General features: G+C 45.8%; 1 protein-coding gene across 1 annotated transcript in view; it reads right to left on the bottom strand.

Annotated features, from left to right (window-relative positions):
- Positions 1–405: 405 nt before the first annotated feature.
- LOC310633315 (major histocompatibility complex class I-related gene protein-like) overlaps positions 406–14,523 on the bottom strand; it is a gene marked incomplete at its 3' end in the record, with an annotated part of 15,545 nt that continues 1,427 nt past the window's right edge. The window contains exons 2-7 of the mRNA XM_083351017.1: positions 11,689–11,955; positions 10,259–10,534; positions 8,946–9,230; positions 4,524–4,613; positions 1,533–1,565; positions 406–446 (exon numbers count right to left, since the gene is read on the bottom strand). Coding sequence (XP_083207143.1) covers positions 406–446; positions 1,533–1,565; positions 4,524–4,613; positions 8,946–9,230; positions 10,259–10,534; positions 11,689–11,955 — 992 coding nt within the window. The remainder of the gene's footprint in view (positions 447–1,532; positions 1,566–4,523; positions 4,614–8,945; positions 9,231–10,258; positions 10,535–11,688; positions 11,956–14,523) is intronic.

Raw genomic sequence — 14,523 nt, 5'->3', positions numbered from 1 at the left:
AACCCTAAGTAGACCAACTCCCTGACCCAGCTGTGATCCATCAGGGTGGATTCTTCCTTACTTTTTGTCCTCTGGCTATGTTAAGCCACTGGGGGCTCCTGCTTCTCTTCTCGTCCGATTTGTGCCCTAAGCAGCATCTCTTCCTCTCCTTCCATTAAGGAAGTTCTCCGTCATCCAGGTCATGGCTGTCCCCAAGGTACTTTTTCAGGAGGCAACTGGATTTTCTTGTTTTCCTTTGAAGATGTTTTGCTTCTCATCCCAGAAGCTGAAGAAGCTTCTGGGATGAGAAGTGAAATGCCTTCAAAAAAAAAAGCCCCGAGAAAGTCCAGTTGCCTACTGAAAAAGCACCTTTGGGACTCCTTCCATTACATTACAATTTAAATAAAAACAGGTAGGGAAATATTCTCACATACCATTGCCAGAAGAAGCAGATTCTTGGCTGTTCCCTGCAAATCAAAGAAGGAGGAATGTCAATGTAGTCAAATGAAAGTAGTCTCCACTTTTTCCGACCCACCTTCTCCCATTTTCACAGGAGAACACGTTCGCTCTTTTAACCTATCCCATTTCTCCTTGGTCATCTTTTCTGGAGACCAAATATTTCCAGATGCTTTAATTATTCTAGACTAGACTAGACTAGACTAGACTAGACTAGACTAGACTAGACTAGAATAGAATAGAATAGAATAGAACAGAACAGAATAGAATAGAATAGAATAGACATTATAAAGTGGTACTAACACTTCATATGATCTTGTGTTTATCCCTCTGTTAAACTAAACAAGGAGAGAACCAACCTGGAACTAGGGAGAAACTTCCTGACAGTTAGAACAATTAACCAGTGGAACAACCTGCCTCCAGAAGCGGTGAAGGCTCCAACACTGGAAGTTTTTAAGAAGAGACTGGACAGCCATTTGTCCGAAATGGTATAGGGTTTCCTGCCTGAGCAGGGGGTTGGACTAGATGACCTCCAAGGTCCGTTCCAACTTTATTATTATTGTTGTTGTTGGCTGTTGTTGTTGCTGTTATTTGCTATTGCTATTTCCCATCCTCACATCCTTCTCAAAACCTGGACCAATTTGTCACTATTTCTTCTGATGATTGCTTCGAGGTTTTTTTTTTTTTTTTAATTCCATTTATATTCCGCCCTTCTCCGAAGACTCAGGGCGGCTTACAAGCTTAGCAGTAGCCTTCATTCTATGTAGTTTTTTGGGGGGACAGGGCTACATCCAGTGCCACTGTGTGTGTGTGTGTGTGTGTGTGTGTGCACGTGCGCACGTGTGCACACGTGCAGGGGAGTGAAAATTGAAAATATGGCAGATAAGAGTATTGCAATGTAACCTTTCACACACACATAGACACACACACAGAGACACATTTTTGAATGTGTGCCAATTCGATGCAGGTACAGCAGGTAAAAGCATTGTTGTGCTTTGTCTGCCATCTTGGCCAATTTGGACCCCGCCCCCAATGGGGTGGGGCCTCCTGAGTGCCACAAATACTCCTTCCATTTCAGAAAGGCCGTGTTCACGTACCTGATGCAGCTTGGTAGCCCTTCCGCCATTTTTCTGAAAGCACAAACAAAAAGTTAGACCCAAATCTTTTTAACCCTTTACAAAGAGATGTGTAAGTTAATATTTTATCCAAGCCTTACGGTATAGTTTCAGGGGTTAGCCTTTTGATTTAGTGGCACCTAGTTCTAGTTTGCAAAGACACCAGATGATGGCAGCAAACAGGTACATACACATCTAAGTCTCCCCTCCAGTGGGGAGACTGAGTTTTGAAGCCTAACTACAGGTATAAATTATAGTCCTAATTTTGAGGGCCAGATTAGGATAATGGTTAAGGTTATAAACCAGGGGGCCATGAATTCTAGTCCCAACTTAAGCATGAAAGGTGGCTGAGTGACTTTGGCCAGTCATTTTCTCTCAACCATAAGAAACAGGCAAGGACAAAGCCCTTATGAAAACCTTGCCGAGAAAACCATAGGGATTGTCCAGGAATTCACCAGGAGTCCATGCTGATTTGAAGGCACACCCCGTCCCCCAAAGTTTAATTTTAACTTTAGCTTTATATTGATGAAATGGTTGCAGAGTTTTATGTATCCCATACATGAGGTATTACAAGTCAGGGGTCCCCAATCCCTGGTCCGTGGACCTATACTGGTCCGCAGCATGCCACCAACTGGTCCACACAAACAAGCAAAGCCCCATCCGCAGGATACAGGCAGCACACAAAAACACACCCCCTCTGGTCCACGGAAAAAGCTCTCTCCATGTAACCAGTCCCTGGCACCCGAAAGATTGGGGACATCTGTTATAAGTCATTGTATCTGACAATCAATAACAATCCACAGACAGTAAACCAAGAATTAATTAGTTAGGCATCCAGATAAGCATTCTTGGCAGACCAAGAGCCATCAATCCAACTCTTAGCAGAACCGGAAGCTTAGAAGGCCAAGAGGTTGAGAGGCCAGGAGGCTTATAGGATAGGAGTTAATCGCTAAGAAAGATATGCAGATGATACCACTCTAATGGCAGAAAGTGAAGAACTAAAGAGCCTTGTGTTGCGGGTGAAGAAGGAGAGTGCAAAATTTGGGTTGAAACTTAACATTTAGAAAACCAAGATCATGGCATACAGCCCTCTCAATTCCTGGCAAATTTAGATTTAGATTTTATTAGATTTATATAGATGGGGAAGAAATGGAGGTAGTGACAGATTTTATTTTCCTGGGCTCCAAGATCACTGCAGATGGGGACTGTAGCCAAGAAATTAAAAGACACTTGCTCCTCGGGAGGAAAGCCATGGCAAATCTAGACAGCACACTAAAAAGCAGAGACATCACCCTGTCAACAAAAGTGCGTATAGTCAAGGCTATGGTCTTCCCAGTTGCAATGTATGGCAGTGAAAGTTGGACCATAAGAAGGGCTGAGCACCAAAGAATTGAGGCCTTTGAACTCTGGTGCTGGAGAAGACTCCTGCGAGTCCCTTGGACTGCAAGGCGATCAAATCGGTCAGTCCTAGAGGAGATCAACCCTGACTGCTCTTTAGAAGGCCAGATCCTGAAGCTGAAACTCAAATCCTTTGGCCACCTAATGAGAAGGAAGGACTCACCGGAGAAGAGCCTAATGCTGGGAAAGATTGAGGGCAATAGAAGAAGGGAACAACAGAGAATGAGGTGGCTGGATGGAGTCACTGAAGCAGTAGGTGTGAGCTTAAATGGACTCCAGGAGATGGTAGAGGACAGGAAGGCCTGGAGGAACGTTGTCCATGGGGTTGCGATGGGCCGGACACAACTTCGCAGCTAACAACAACAACTAATCGCTAAGAAGGTGAGCCTTGCTTACATCTTGTAAAGTAGGGGCTGTCAGCAAGTCAGCAACAGGAGCCTATTTCAAATTTTGCATTGGGTAGGCCATGTCTACATAGGAGAGATGCTCCTGGAGGTACCTGGACGTCCTTTTGGATTCAGAAGACGCTTTGACAACTGCCATGTTCTTCTAGATGTAAAAACAAACTGGTAGCAGATGGGCTGCCACCACTGAGCAGTGTAGACAGGGGTCCCCAACCCCTGGTATTGGGCCACAGCCAGTTCGGAACCAGGCCGTGCAAGCAGCAGACCAGCGCGTAAGGGGCGCATGACATGGAACTTTGCAAATGGCTAACTAATACAATTACTTTGTATTTTAACTTGATTGATTTTCCCATGTTCAAGTTTATTAGCTTTTAACATCCCTAAACTGATAAACAGGCTGGAGACGAGCTCCAGATCAGAAAACCTTTGTTAGTACAAATTGGGATCCAGTTTAATCTCTTTTGTGAACTCCAAACCGTCTTTTCCCCTTACGATCTATGCCCCTTCTGATGTCAGACCTCATTTTAATGGACACGTGTGATATTATGGGATGCAAATATGTAACGTGTTTGACTCCATCTAACTGAGTTCCTGTGCAAAGAGGAGGTTACTTTTATCCTGCCCCATCAACTTTCCTCTTGCATTTTTCTCTGCTGTGTTAACTGTGGAAAGGAATGTAAGATGGGGCGTGGGGTTCTCTCCCTTTTCATAGACAGATCCCACTTTATCAGGTTACCCTAATAAACTGCTTTTAAAATTATCTTCCGAGTCGGTTACTTATTGGGAAGGTAAACTGAGGCAAAACGTAGGGCCCGATTTGGCTATCAGCATGCCCGACGCTTGCCCGGAACCATTTCCTTTCTCCCTTCCACCGGTCCACAAATCCGGAAAGGTTGGGGACCACTGATGTAGAAAAGTTTAAAAGAGATAGAAGTTTTGTACCTCTTGCTTGGCCCTTTCTATTTGGAGTCTTCCAGGATTAATCCATGGGCAGATTCCCTTGTTGTGATTGGTGGGGATTGCTCTGCTCAGTGACACATGTGTTGGATTGGACATGGTAAGCTTTGGGCACTGCCCATTAGAAGAGAGGTGTTCTTCTCAGAGAGCAGGAAGGAGGCTGAAATTGCTCCAAGAAGCTTCTACCAAGAGGAAGAAATCTCAGTTTACTTACTGGCGTAGAATAGGATCCCAATGACCAGCAAGACCACAGCAGCTAGAACACCCAGGATGCCACCCACGAGGATCCCTGTGGCAGATGAAACTAAGAAAAGAGCAAAAAGTTGGATGAAAGGTTGGGTACAATTTCCTTTGTGTACAGTTTTGTCTCACATTTCAACAACTGCCTGCAACTGAAAGTGATTTTCCAAAAGAAGTTTCTCACAGAGTTTTCTTTAGCAAGATTGTTTATCTATCTATCTATCTATCTATCTATCTATCTATCTATCTATCTATCTATCTATCATCTATCTATTATCTATCTATCTATCTATCATATATCATCTATCTATCAGTCATCTATCTATCATCTATCTATCTATCATCTATCTATCATCTATATATCTATCATCTATCTATCATCTATATATCTATCATCTATCTATATCTATATCTATCTTGATAGCAGTGTTCCAATATCTCAGGGGCTGCCACAAAGAAGAGGGAGTCAAGCTATTCTCCAAAGCACCTGAAAGCAGGACAAGAAGCAATGGATGGAAACTAGTCAAGGAGAGAAGCAACCTAGAACTAAGGAGAAACTTCCTGACAGTTAGAACAGTTAACCAGTGGAACAACCTGCCTCCAGAAGTGGTGAATGCTCCAACACCGGAAGTTTTTAAGAAGAGACTGGACAGCCATTTGCCTGAAATGGTATAGGGTTTCCTGCCTGAGCAGGGGGTTGGACTGGATGACCTCCAAGGTCCCTTCCAACTATTACTTATTATTATTATTATTATTATTATTATTATTATTATTATTATTATTAAACTATGATCTATCTATCATCTATCCATATCTATCATCTATCTATCATCTATCTATCTATCTATCTATCTATCTATCTATCTATCTATCTATCTATCTATCTATCTACTGTATCTATCTATCTATCTATCTATCTATCTATCTATCTATCATCTATCTATCTATCTATCTATCTATCTAATTTATTTTATTACTGCCCATCTTGCGGTCCGAGAAGACTCAAAGTGGCAGTTTTATTGAGAAGTGAAGAGCTACAAGCATTACAACAGCTGAATTGGTTCCTATTTAAATTTAATATTTCCCTACATGCGTTACAATAAAGATGTCCTGATTTTCTTTCTCACAAGTAGAAGAACACAGTTTAAAATGATCGTTAGGAAAAAAAATCAGTGTCCATGTCTAACACACATGGGAAGAGATCGGTTCTAAGAGAGAACCTGGAATCCTGGTAACCTCTTTCACCACAATAAGGGGAACTCTGAGAATCTACCTGGAAAATAAGTCTATTAACCATCCGACGTGAACTCAAAATCAAGGAATCTTCAAGGCTTTGAAGCGCCATAAAAGATAAGCTTTATTGAATACACGTCTTGGATCTAAAGAAGCAAAACCAGCTCTGGTTTTCCCATGCAAAAATCTGCCTAGTTAACAATGGCTTCCCTTAACCCCCACCCACCGGCTGTTCACATTATCCAATCATATATCTTTGGTTTGTTATAAGAATGGTCCACTTCTCCCTCAGACACCTGCGTTAGTGACCTTGGCATCCTTGTAGGCTCTCATGCTCCATCGACGGCTTCTTAGACTCCTGTTTCCTCCCCATGCTTCCTACTCCTCCTCCCTATTTCTGGGGCAAATTGAGTAGTGATAGAAGTTAGCAGGCAACTTAGCAATTCAACCTTGACATTGTTGTTCTTGGTTAGAAGCCCCTGACAGGGAGCCGGGCAAAATAAAATCCTGTTTCTGAAAATTTCAGATCTGCTCCCTGAGATATATCAAGCCACGCGATCCACAGCCATCAGGCAGAAGGAAAGAAACGGCAAAAAGGGTGGCTGTCTCTAATCTGAACCTAGATATTATCTGTAGGAGGCGGGGCCAAGAAGAGCACCGCGTAAATATCTCAGGGGCTGCCACAAAGAAGAGGGAGTCAAGCTATTTTCCAAAGCCCCTGAAGGGCAGAACAAGAAGCAACGGATGGAAACTAATCAAGGAGAGAAGCAACCTAGAACTAAGGAGAAACTTCCTGACAGTTAGAACAATTAACCAGTGGAACAACCTGCCTCCAGAAGCAGTAAATGCTCCAACACTGGAAGTTTTTAAGGACAGACTGGACAGATATTTGTTTGAAATGGTATAGGGTTTCCTGTCTAAGCAGGGGGTTGGACTAGATGATCTCCAAGGTCCCTTCCAACTTTATTATTATTATTGTTGTTGCTGCTGCTGCTGTTGTTATATTATTATTATTATTATTATTATTATTATTATTATTATTATTATTATTATTTATTTATTTATTTATTTTATTTATTAGTTTTTATAAACCGCCCTTCTCCCGAGGGACTCGGGGCGGTGTACAGAGGAAGGAAGGTACACAGATCGAACAATAAAAATAATAAGAAACACTAATGAACACAAACTGGGACCCCAATTAACGCTATCATGCCAGGCCGGCCTGCTGGAACAGGAAAGTTTTTAAGTCGCGACGGAAGGTACGGAGGTCAGGGGCCATCCGGATCTCGGTTGGTAAGCTGTTCCAGAGGGCTGGCGCACCCACTGAGAATGCCCTCCCCCTGGGGGCCACCAGCCGACATTCCTTGAGCGGTGGCACCCTGAGGAGGCCCTCTCTGTGGGAGCGCACAGGACGGTGGGGTGCTGACATTGGCAGAAGGTGCTCCCGTAGGTAGTCCGGACCCATGCCATGTAGGGCTTTGTATGTCATTGTTAGCACCTTGAACTTCACACGGAAGGCAACCGGAAGCCAGTGCAGCGCACGGAGGAGAGGTGTGATATGGGAGTATCGGGAGGCTCCCAAGAGTGTCCGTGCCGCCGCACTTTGCACCAGTTGAAGCTTCCGAGTGGATCTCAAGGGCAGCCCCATGTAGAGAGCGTTACAATAGTCTAGGCGAGAGGTCACAAGGGCATGGGTGACTGTACGTAAGGCATCCAGGTCCAGATAAGGCCGTAGTTGGCGAACTAGTCGAACCCGGGAGAAGGCCCCCTTGGTCACAGCTCCAATGTGGTCTTCCAGGGAGAGCTGCGAGTCTAGGAGGACACCCAGGTTGCGGGCCCTATCAACAGGGGGAAGTAACTTGTCCCCAATGTTAAGCAGTGGGACGTTCTGAATCTCCTGACTTGCCGGTACGTACAGCCATTCAGTCTTGTCCGGGTTCAGTTGAAGCCTGTTTCTCCCCATCCATTCCCGGACCGCTTTCAGGCAGCGGGACATCACGTCTAGGGCATCACTGATATTGTTTGGAGTTGAGATAAAAAGCTGGGTGTCATCAGCATACTGATGGTACCCTACTCCAAAACTGTGAATGATCTCACCCAGCGGTTTCATGTAGATGTTGAACAGGAGAGGCGAGAGGACCGACCCCTGAGGGACTCCGCAAGCGAGAGGCCTCGGGGTCGACCTCTGTCCCCCTGTCAGCACCGACTGCGAGCGACCCTGGAGAAAGGAGGAGAACCAACGCAGAACCGTGCCTCCCACTCCCAGTCCCCTGAGGCGTCGCAGCAAGATACCATGGTCGATGGTATCGAAAGCCGCCGAGAGGTCTAATAAGACTAGGACAGAGGAATGGCCCCTGTCCCGGGGTCTCCAGAGATCATTCATCAGAGCGACCAATGCCGTCTCCGTGCTGTAGCCCGGCCTGAAACCCAATTGGTACGGGTCTAGATAAACCGCTTCATCCAGGATCTGAGGAAGTTGGTGCGCCACCACGCTCTCAACAACCTTCGCAAGGAAGCGAAGATTGGAGACTGGACGAAAGTTATTCAAAGAGGATGGGTCCAAGGTGGGCTTCTTGAGGAGAGGTCTCACCACCGCCTCCTTCAAGGCGGTGGGGAAGTGACCCTCACTCAGAGAAGCAGAGATGACCGCTAGGAACCAGCCTCGTGTCGCCTCTCGAGCTGCATAGGCCAGCCAGGAAGGGCACGGGTCCAGTAAGCATGTGGAGGAGCTCAACCTTCTCATAATCCTGTCCACTTCCTTAGGAGTTACAGGATCAAATTCTTCCCAGATGACGTCGACAAGACTGTCCATGTCTTGTTCTTCCATCTCAGCCCAGTTGGAGTCCAGACCAGTTCGAATCCGAGCGATTTTATCCAGCAGATATTGACCAAATTCCTCGGCTCGACCCTGCAAGGGTTCCTCCCTCACCTCTTGGTTTAATAGGGAGCGAGTCACCCTGAACACGGCAGCCGGGCGATTATCTGCGGACGCGATGAGGGTGGAAAAGTAGTTGGATTTTGCCACCCTTATCGCAGCGAGATAAGACCTGGTGAGGATTCTTAGTCGCAATCGGTCGGATTCGGATCGACTGGACCTTTAAATAAGCCTTAAAATGCACTCCCTGGCATCCACGTTCCCCGTCCTTCCACTGCAGCCACTCACCAGGCCTCTCCCAAGAGAAATCCTGGGGGTTCAGAAGACCATCATGCTCCACGTGACATTTGTAGTGCTCCCTCTCCTTGGGGTCGATCTCAATGCTGAGCCAGGTGTGGTAGGTGCTGTCTGAATTGGGAGTGATCCCTCCCCGGAAGGTCTCTTGCTCCAGGATTTCTCCACCCTTCCTCCAAGTGACATCAATCTCTTTGGGGTAGAAGCCGTGTAGACGGCAGATGAGGGTCTCCAGTCCATTGTAGCTCCCTTTCTGGGCGACGGTCACCACTGGAGGCTCTGCAAAAATGGAAATGTTCTTGATACTCGACTGAACGACGGCTTGAGACTCGGGACAGGGGTCCCCAACCTGTGGGCCGTGGCCCTCTACTGGGCCTCAGCCTGTTGGCCACTGGGCCACGTGAGTGTCTGGCTGGCTGGTGCGTGTGTGTGTGTGTGTGTGTGCGCGCGTGCACCCGCAGCCCCATTTGTGCAAGCGTCACCGCAAGCATTGCTACAGTTGTTTGTGGCCCCACTTGTGTGAGCATCGCCGCAAGCATCGCAGGCATCTGCAGCACCACTTGCACAAGCCTCGCCATGAGCATTGCAGATGGCCGCAGCCCGACTCACACAAGCGTCACCTTGAGCATCCATTTGCACCTGAGTGGTGCAACTGGGTGTGGGGCCTTCTGAAAACATCCTCCAGCCATTGGCACTACTCAGGTGACCCCCGAGGACACAGGTAAAAAAACCTCCCAAGTGGCCTCAACGACTCTCCAGAAGAAGGCAAATGACCAGCTGTCTGCAAGGAATATAAATCCTTCCATCCTTCACCATCCAGTCAGAGCTGAAGAAGCTTCTTGGATGAGAAGCGAAACGTCTTCAAAGGAAAACAAGGAAGTGCAGTTGCCTCCTGAAAAAGCACCTTTGGGTCCCCAAAGTGAATAATCTCCTCCTAGACCTGTGCATTTGACTCCGTTTCCTAAGTCTGCACGCCCTCCCTGTAAGGGAGGCCAGTGTCTTCCCCGCCCATCAGACTGCGGCAAAACAGCACTGTTTATGAGCGGAAAGGAATTTACAGAAGAGAACTTCCTGCAAAGGTTTGGCTGCAAATTCGGTCCTTCAGCCATGGTGGGACACCATCATCTGCACACATTCCAGACCAGCCCCTCAGCCCAAGAATCCACGGAATGCGATTGAGAAGAACTGTTTTTCAGGGAACTCATAGAAACCTTGAGTTGTAAGAAGACACAGAGGTCATCCAGTCCACCCCACTGTCTAGCAAAAGCTACTGTCATTCTAAGAAGTTACCACCCATGCCCCATCACCTTTTCTGAGTAGGGACTCCTTGCCATAATTCAGGTATTTGTGAAGCCACTCAATGCAGTCTCCTTCCAGGAAATTCTTCCGGCTTTGGGTCCAAACCAGATCAGCCTCCCATCTCCTCTTGGTGACCTGGGCCCGCCAGTTGGCTGCTGTCCAGGTGAGGGTCTCTTTATCCAGGCTGAGAAAGTCTGCTCCATCATAGCCAAACTGAGAGCTGCCTTCTTTACGTCCATCTTGATGTAGCTCACACCCGTGCATCCACTGCCAGGTGTGAAGGCCTGTAAGGTGATGTTTGCATAGGTCACTCAGTATCAGAGATATAATGAAAGGCTTAGAATATACCATAGAGATCATCTAGAGCAGGGGTGTTAAACTGCTGGCCCGCGGGCCAGACGCATCATCCGGAAGATGTGCCCACCCCATTGCTGGCAATGGCAAAACCGTCCCGATACATTGCGTGACGTCACGTGACGTCTCGAGTTTGACATGGCTGATCTAGAGGTACTGGGAGCTTCATCACTGGAAGCTTTCCAGAAGACACTGGACTGCCATCTGTCAGAAATGGTGTAGGTTATCCTGCTTGGGTGGGGGGTTGGACTGGATGACCTATAAGGTCCCTTTCAACCTTGTTATTCTATTCTATTCTATTCTATTCTATTCTATTCTATTCTATTCTATTCTATTCTATTCTATTCTATTCTATTCTATTCTATTCTATTCTATTCTATTCTATTCCATTCCATTCCATTCCATTCCATTCCATATTTTTTATTCTATTCTATTCTATTCTATTCTATTCTATTCTATTCTATTCTATTCTATTCTGTTCTGTTCTGTTCTGTTCTGTTCTGTTCTGTTCTGTTCTGTTCTATTCTATTCTATTCTATTCTATTCTATTCTATTCTATTCTATTCTATTCCATATTTTCTCTATTCTATTCTATTCTATTCTATTCTATTCTATTCTATTCTATTCTATTCTATTCTATTCTATTCTATTCTATTCTATTCTTTCTCACACGCGTTTCAGTCTATGGACTGCAGAACCTCTTGCCCAAATTTCTTTGAACATCTCACTCCTTCCTGGTCCAAGATCTGTTCTAAAATTCCTTGACACCACCCAACGCGAAAATCCACTATGCAGAATCCTTCAATGGAAGAGATCTCAGAGATCATAGATTCTAGGTCAGGGGTAGGCAACCTTGGCTCTTTTATGACTCGTGGACTTCAACTCCCAGAATTCCTGAGACAGCATGACTCAGCTTGGAAACTCTCCCTTTCCCCTCAGCATGGCTGGCTCAGGAATTCTGGGAGTTGAAGTCCACGAATCATAAAAGAGCCAAGGTTGCCTACCCCTGTTCTAGGCTAACCCTCGCTTGGTGGGCATGCAGCAAGGCAGCCTGTAGCCAAGCTCCCATCTCCCTGGCACTTACCCGGGGTATGGTTGAAGCGGTTCCAGAGGCTCAGTTGGAAGTAGAGTTCCCAGCTGCGGGAGAGTTGAGTTTGCCAGTCCCAATACTGGGCATCATCCTCATCCACCCTCTGAATCCAGGACCCCCGTGGCAAGTCCCTCCGGGAATCGCTGTCATAGTGGACAAACTGCTGATCGTCCAAGTAGCCCACAATGACAAACCGGGGCAGGCCGTGGCCCGGTTCTGACACACCGGTGAAGAAATAACGCAGGACGTGGGAAGAGGCGTCTACCGGAAGAAAGAAGCAAGACATTCGGTGAGCATTGTTTGCTACTGAGCGGAACTGAAAAGCCCAAAGGTCCACTGTCAAACTGCAAAGCCAGGATGAACAGTTGAGGGAACTAGGTGTGACTAGCCTATTGAAGGGAAAAATAGGGGGGGGGGAAGGAGAACCATCTTCAGGAATAGAATAGAACAGAACAGAACAGAACAGAACAGAACAGAACAGAATAGAATAGAATAGAATAGAATAGAATAGAATAGAATAGAATAGAATAGAATAGAATGGGACGGGGTAGGGTAGGATAGGATAGGATAGGATAGGATAGGATAGGATAGGATAGGATAGGATAGGATAGGATAGGATAGGACAGGATAGGACAGAACAGAACAGAACAGAACAGAATCTCCCACAACTTTTGAAGGCAAACTGTTCCATTGTTTGATTGTTCTCACTATCAGAATATTTCTCCTTATTTCTAGGTTGAATCTCTCCTTGACCAGTTTCCATCCGTTATTCTTTGTCTGACTTTCGGGAGCTTTGGAAAAATAGGTTGGCTCCCTCCTCTCTGGGACAGCCCCTCAAATATTGGAACACTGCTATCCTGTCTCCACTGGTCCTTCTCTTCGCTACACTAGCCATGCCCGGTTCCTGTAACCATTCTTGAACGGTGAGGCTGTCACGGAGAAGAGGGGATTGACTTATTCTCCAAAAGAACCAGAGGGCAGGACAAGAAGCAATGGGTGGAAGCTTATGGTTTTGGTTATGATCTTCAAGTCCTTACATGGCATGGGTCCGGGTTACCTCGGGGACCACCTGCTGCCGGCGTCAACTCCCCTCCGCCCTGTGCGTTCCCACAGAGAGGGCCTCCTCAGGGTGCCTCCAGTCAGGGAATGCCGACTGGTGGCCCCCAGGGGGAGAGCCTTCTCTGTGGGCGCTCCGGCATTATGGAACCAACTGCCGGTGGAGCTCCGGATGGCATCAGACCTCCGAACTTTCCGTCGTGGCCTGAAGACCCATTTATTTGAATTAGCTGGTCTGGCCTGACGGGGGATTATGGGTTTTAAATTGTTGTTTTAGAATTGTATTATTGTTTTTAACTGGGCATTGGTTTAATCTTTTTTAACTTTTGTATTGTTATTTATATATGCCCTGTGAACCGCCCTGAGTCCCTAGGGAGAAGGGCGGTATACAAATTAAATAAAACTTAAACTTAAAACTTAAACTTATCAAGGAGACATCCAACCTAGATGTAAGGAGAAATTTCTGAAAAAAAGGACAATCCATCAGCGGAACAGTTTGTCTCCTGGAATTGCGCAGGCTCCATCTGTGGAAGTTTTCAAAAATCAGGATGGTATAAAGTTGGAGTAAAGTTGGAGGAGAAGACCTCTGAGGTCCCGTCCACCCTTGGATTCTATCTTCTATCCAGACCAGGGGTAGGAAACCTTGGCTCTTTAATGACTCGTGGACTTCAACTCCCAGAAATCCCGAGCCACGAACCTTGGCTCTTTCATGACTTGTGGACTTCAACTCCCAGAATTCCTGAGCCAGCCATGCTGAGAGGAAAGGGAGAGTTTGCAAGCTGAGTCATGCTGGCTCAGGAATTCTGGGAGTTGAAGTCCACGAGTCATAAAAGAGCCAAGGTTGCCTACCCCTGGCCTAGAATGTATGATCTCTGAGATCTCTTCCATTGAAGGATTCTGCATAGTGCATTCTTGCGTTGGGTGGTGTCAAGGAATTTTAGAACAGATCTTGGACCAGGAAGGAGTGAGATGTTCAAAGAAATTTGGGTAAGAGGTTCTGCAGTCCATAGACTGAAACGCGTGTGAGAAAGAAACTCAAAGAACCTCATCTTGATTTTCTTTAGTATAAGGTGGAACAAAGAGTGACTTGGACAAGGTTCTGTTATCATACGTTACTGGAATAATTCCTGCAATCCTTGCAGTGTCTTTTTAAGTGACCAGCCTACCTCGAAGGGCTGAATTAGATGGGGTTTGAATACAGGTAGTTCTCCACTTACCACAGTTCATTTAGTGACCGTTCAAAGTTACAATGTCACGGAAAAATGTAACTTATGACTGTTTTTCACACTTACGACCATTGCAGCATCCCCAGGGTCAGGTGATCAAAATGCAGACGCTTGGCAACTGACTCATGTTTATGATGGTTTCCATGTCCTGGGGTTGTATGATCCCCCTTTGTGACCTTCTGGCAAGCAGTCAGTGGTAAAGCCACTTAACAACTGCTTTGCTAATTTAACAACTGCAGTGATTCATTTAACAACTGTGGCAAGAAAAGTCGTAAAAGGGGCAAAACGCACTTAACAAATGTTTTGCTTAACATCATAAATATTGAGCTCAATTTTGGTGGTAAGTTGAGGAATGGAATGGAGTAGAGTAGATTAGAGTAGAGTAAAAATAGAACAGAAAATATGGAATAGAATAGAATAGAATAGAATAGAATAGAATAGAATAGAATAGAATAGAATAGAATAGAATAGAAAAAATATGGAATAGAATAGAATAGAATAGAATAGAATAGAATAGAATAGAATAGAATAGAATAGAGTAGAGTAG

The sequence above is a fragment of the Vipera ursinii genome (assembly GCF_947247035.1).
Source record: "Vipera ursinii genome assembly, chromosome: 2".
NCBI lineage: Eukaryota > Metazoa > Chordata > Lepidosauria > Squamata > Viperidae > Vipera > Vipera ursinii.
The sequence above is the reverse complement of the archived record's forward strand: the minus strand, read 5'-3'. Positions and strand labels throughout refer to the sequence as shown.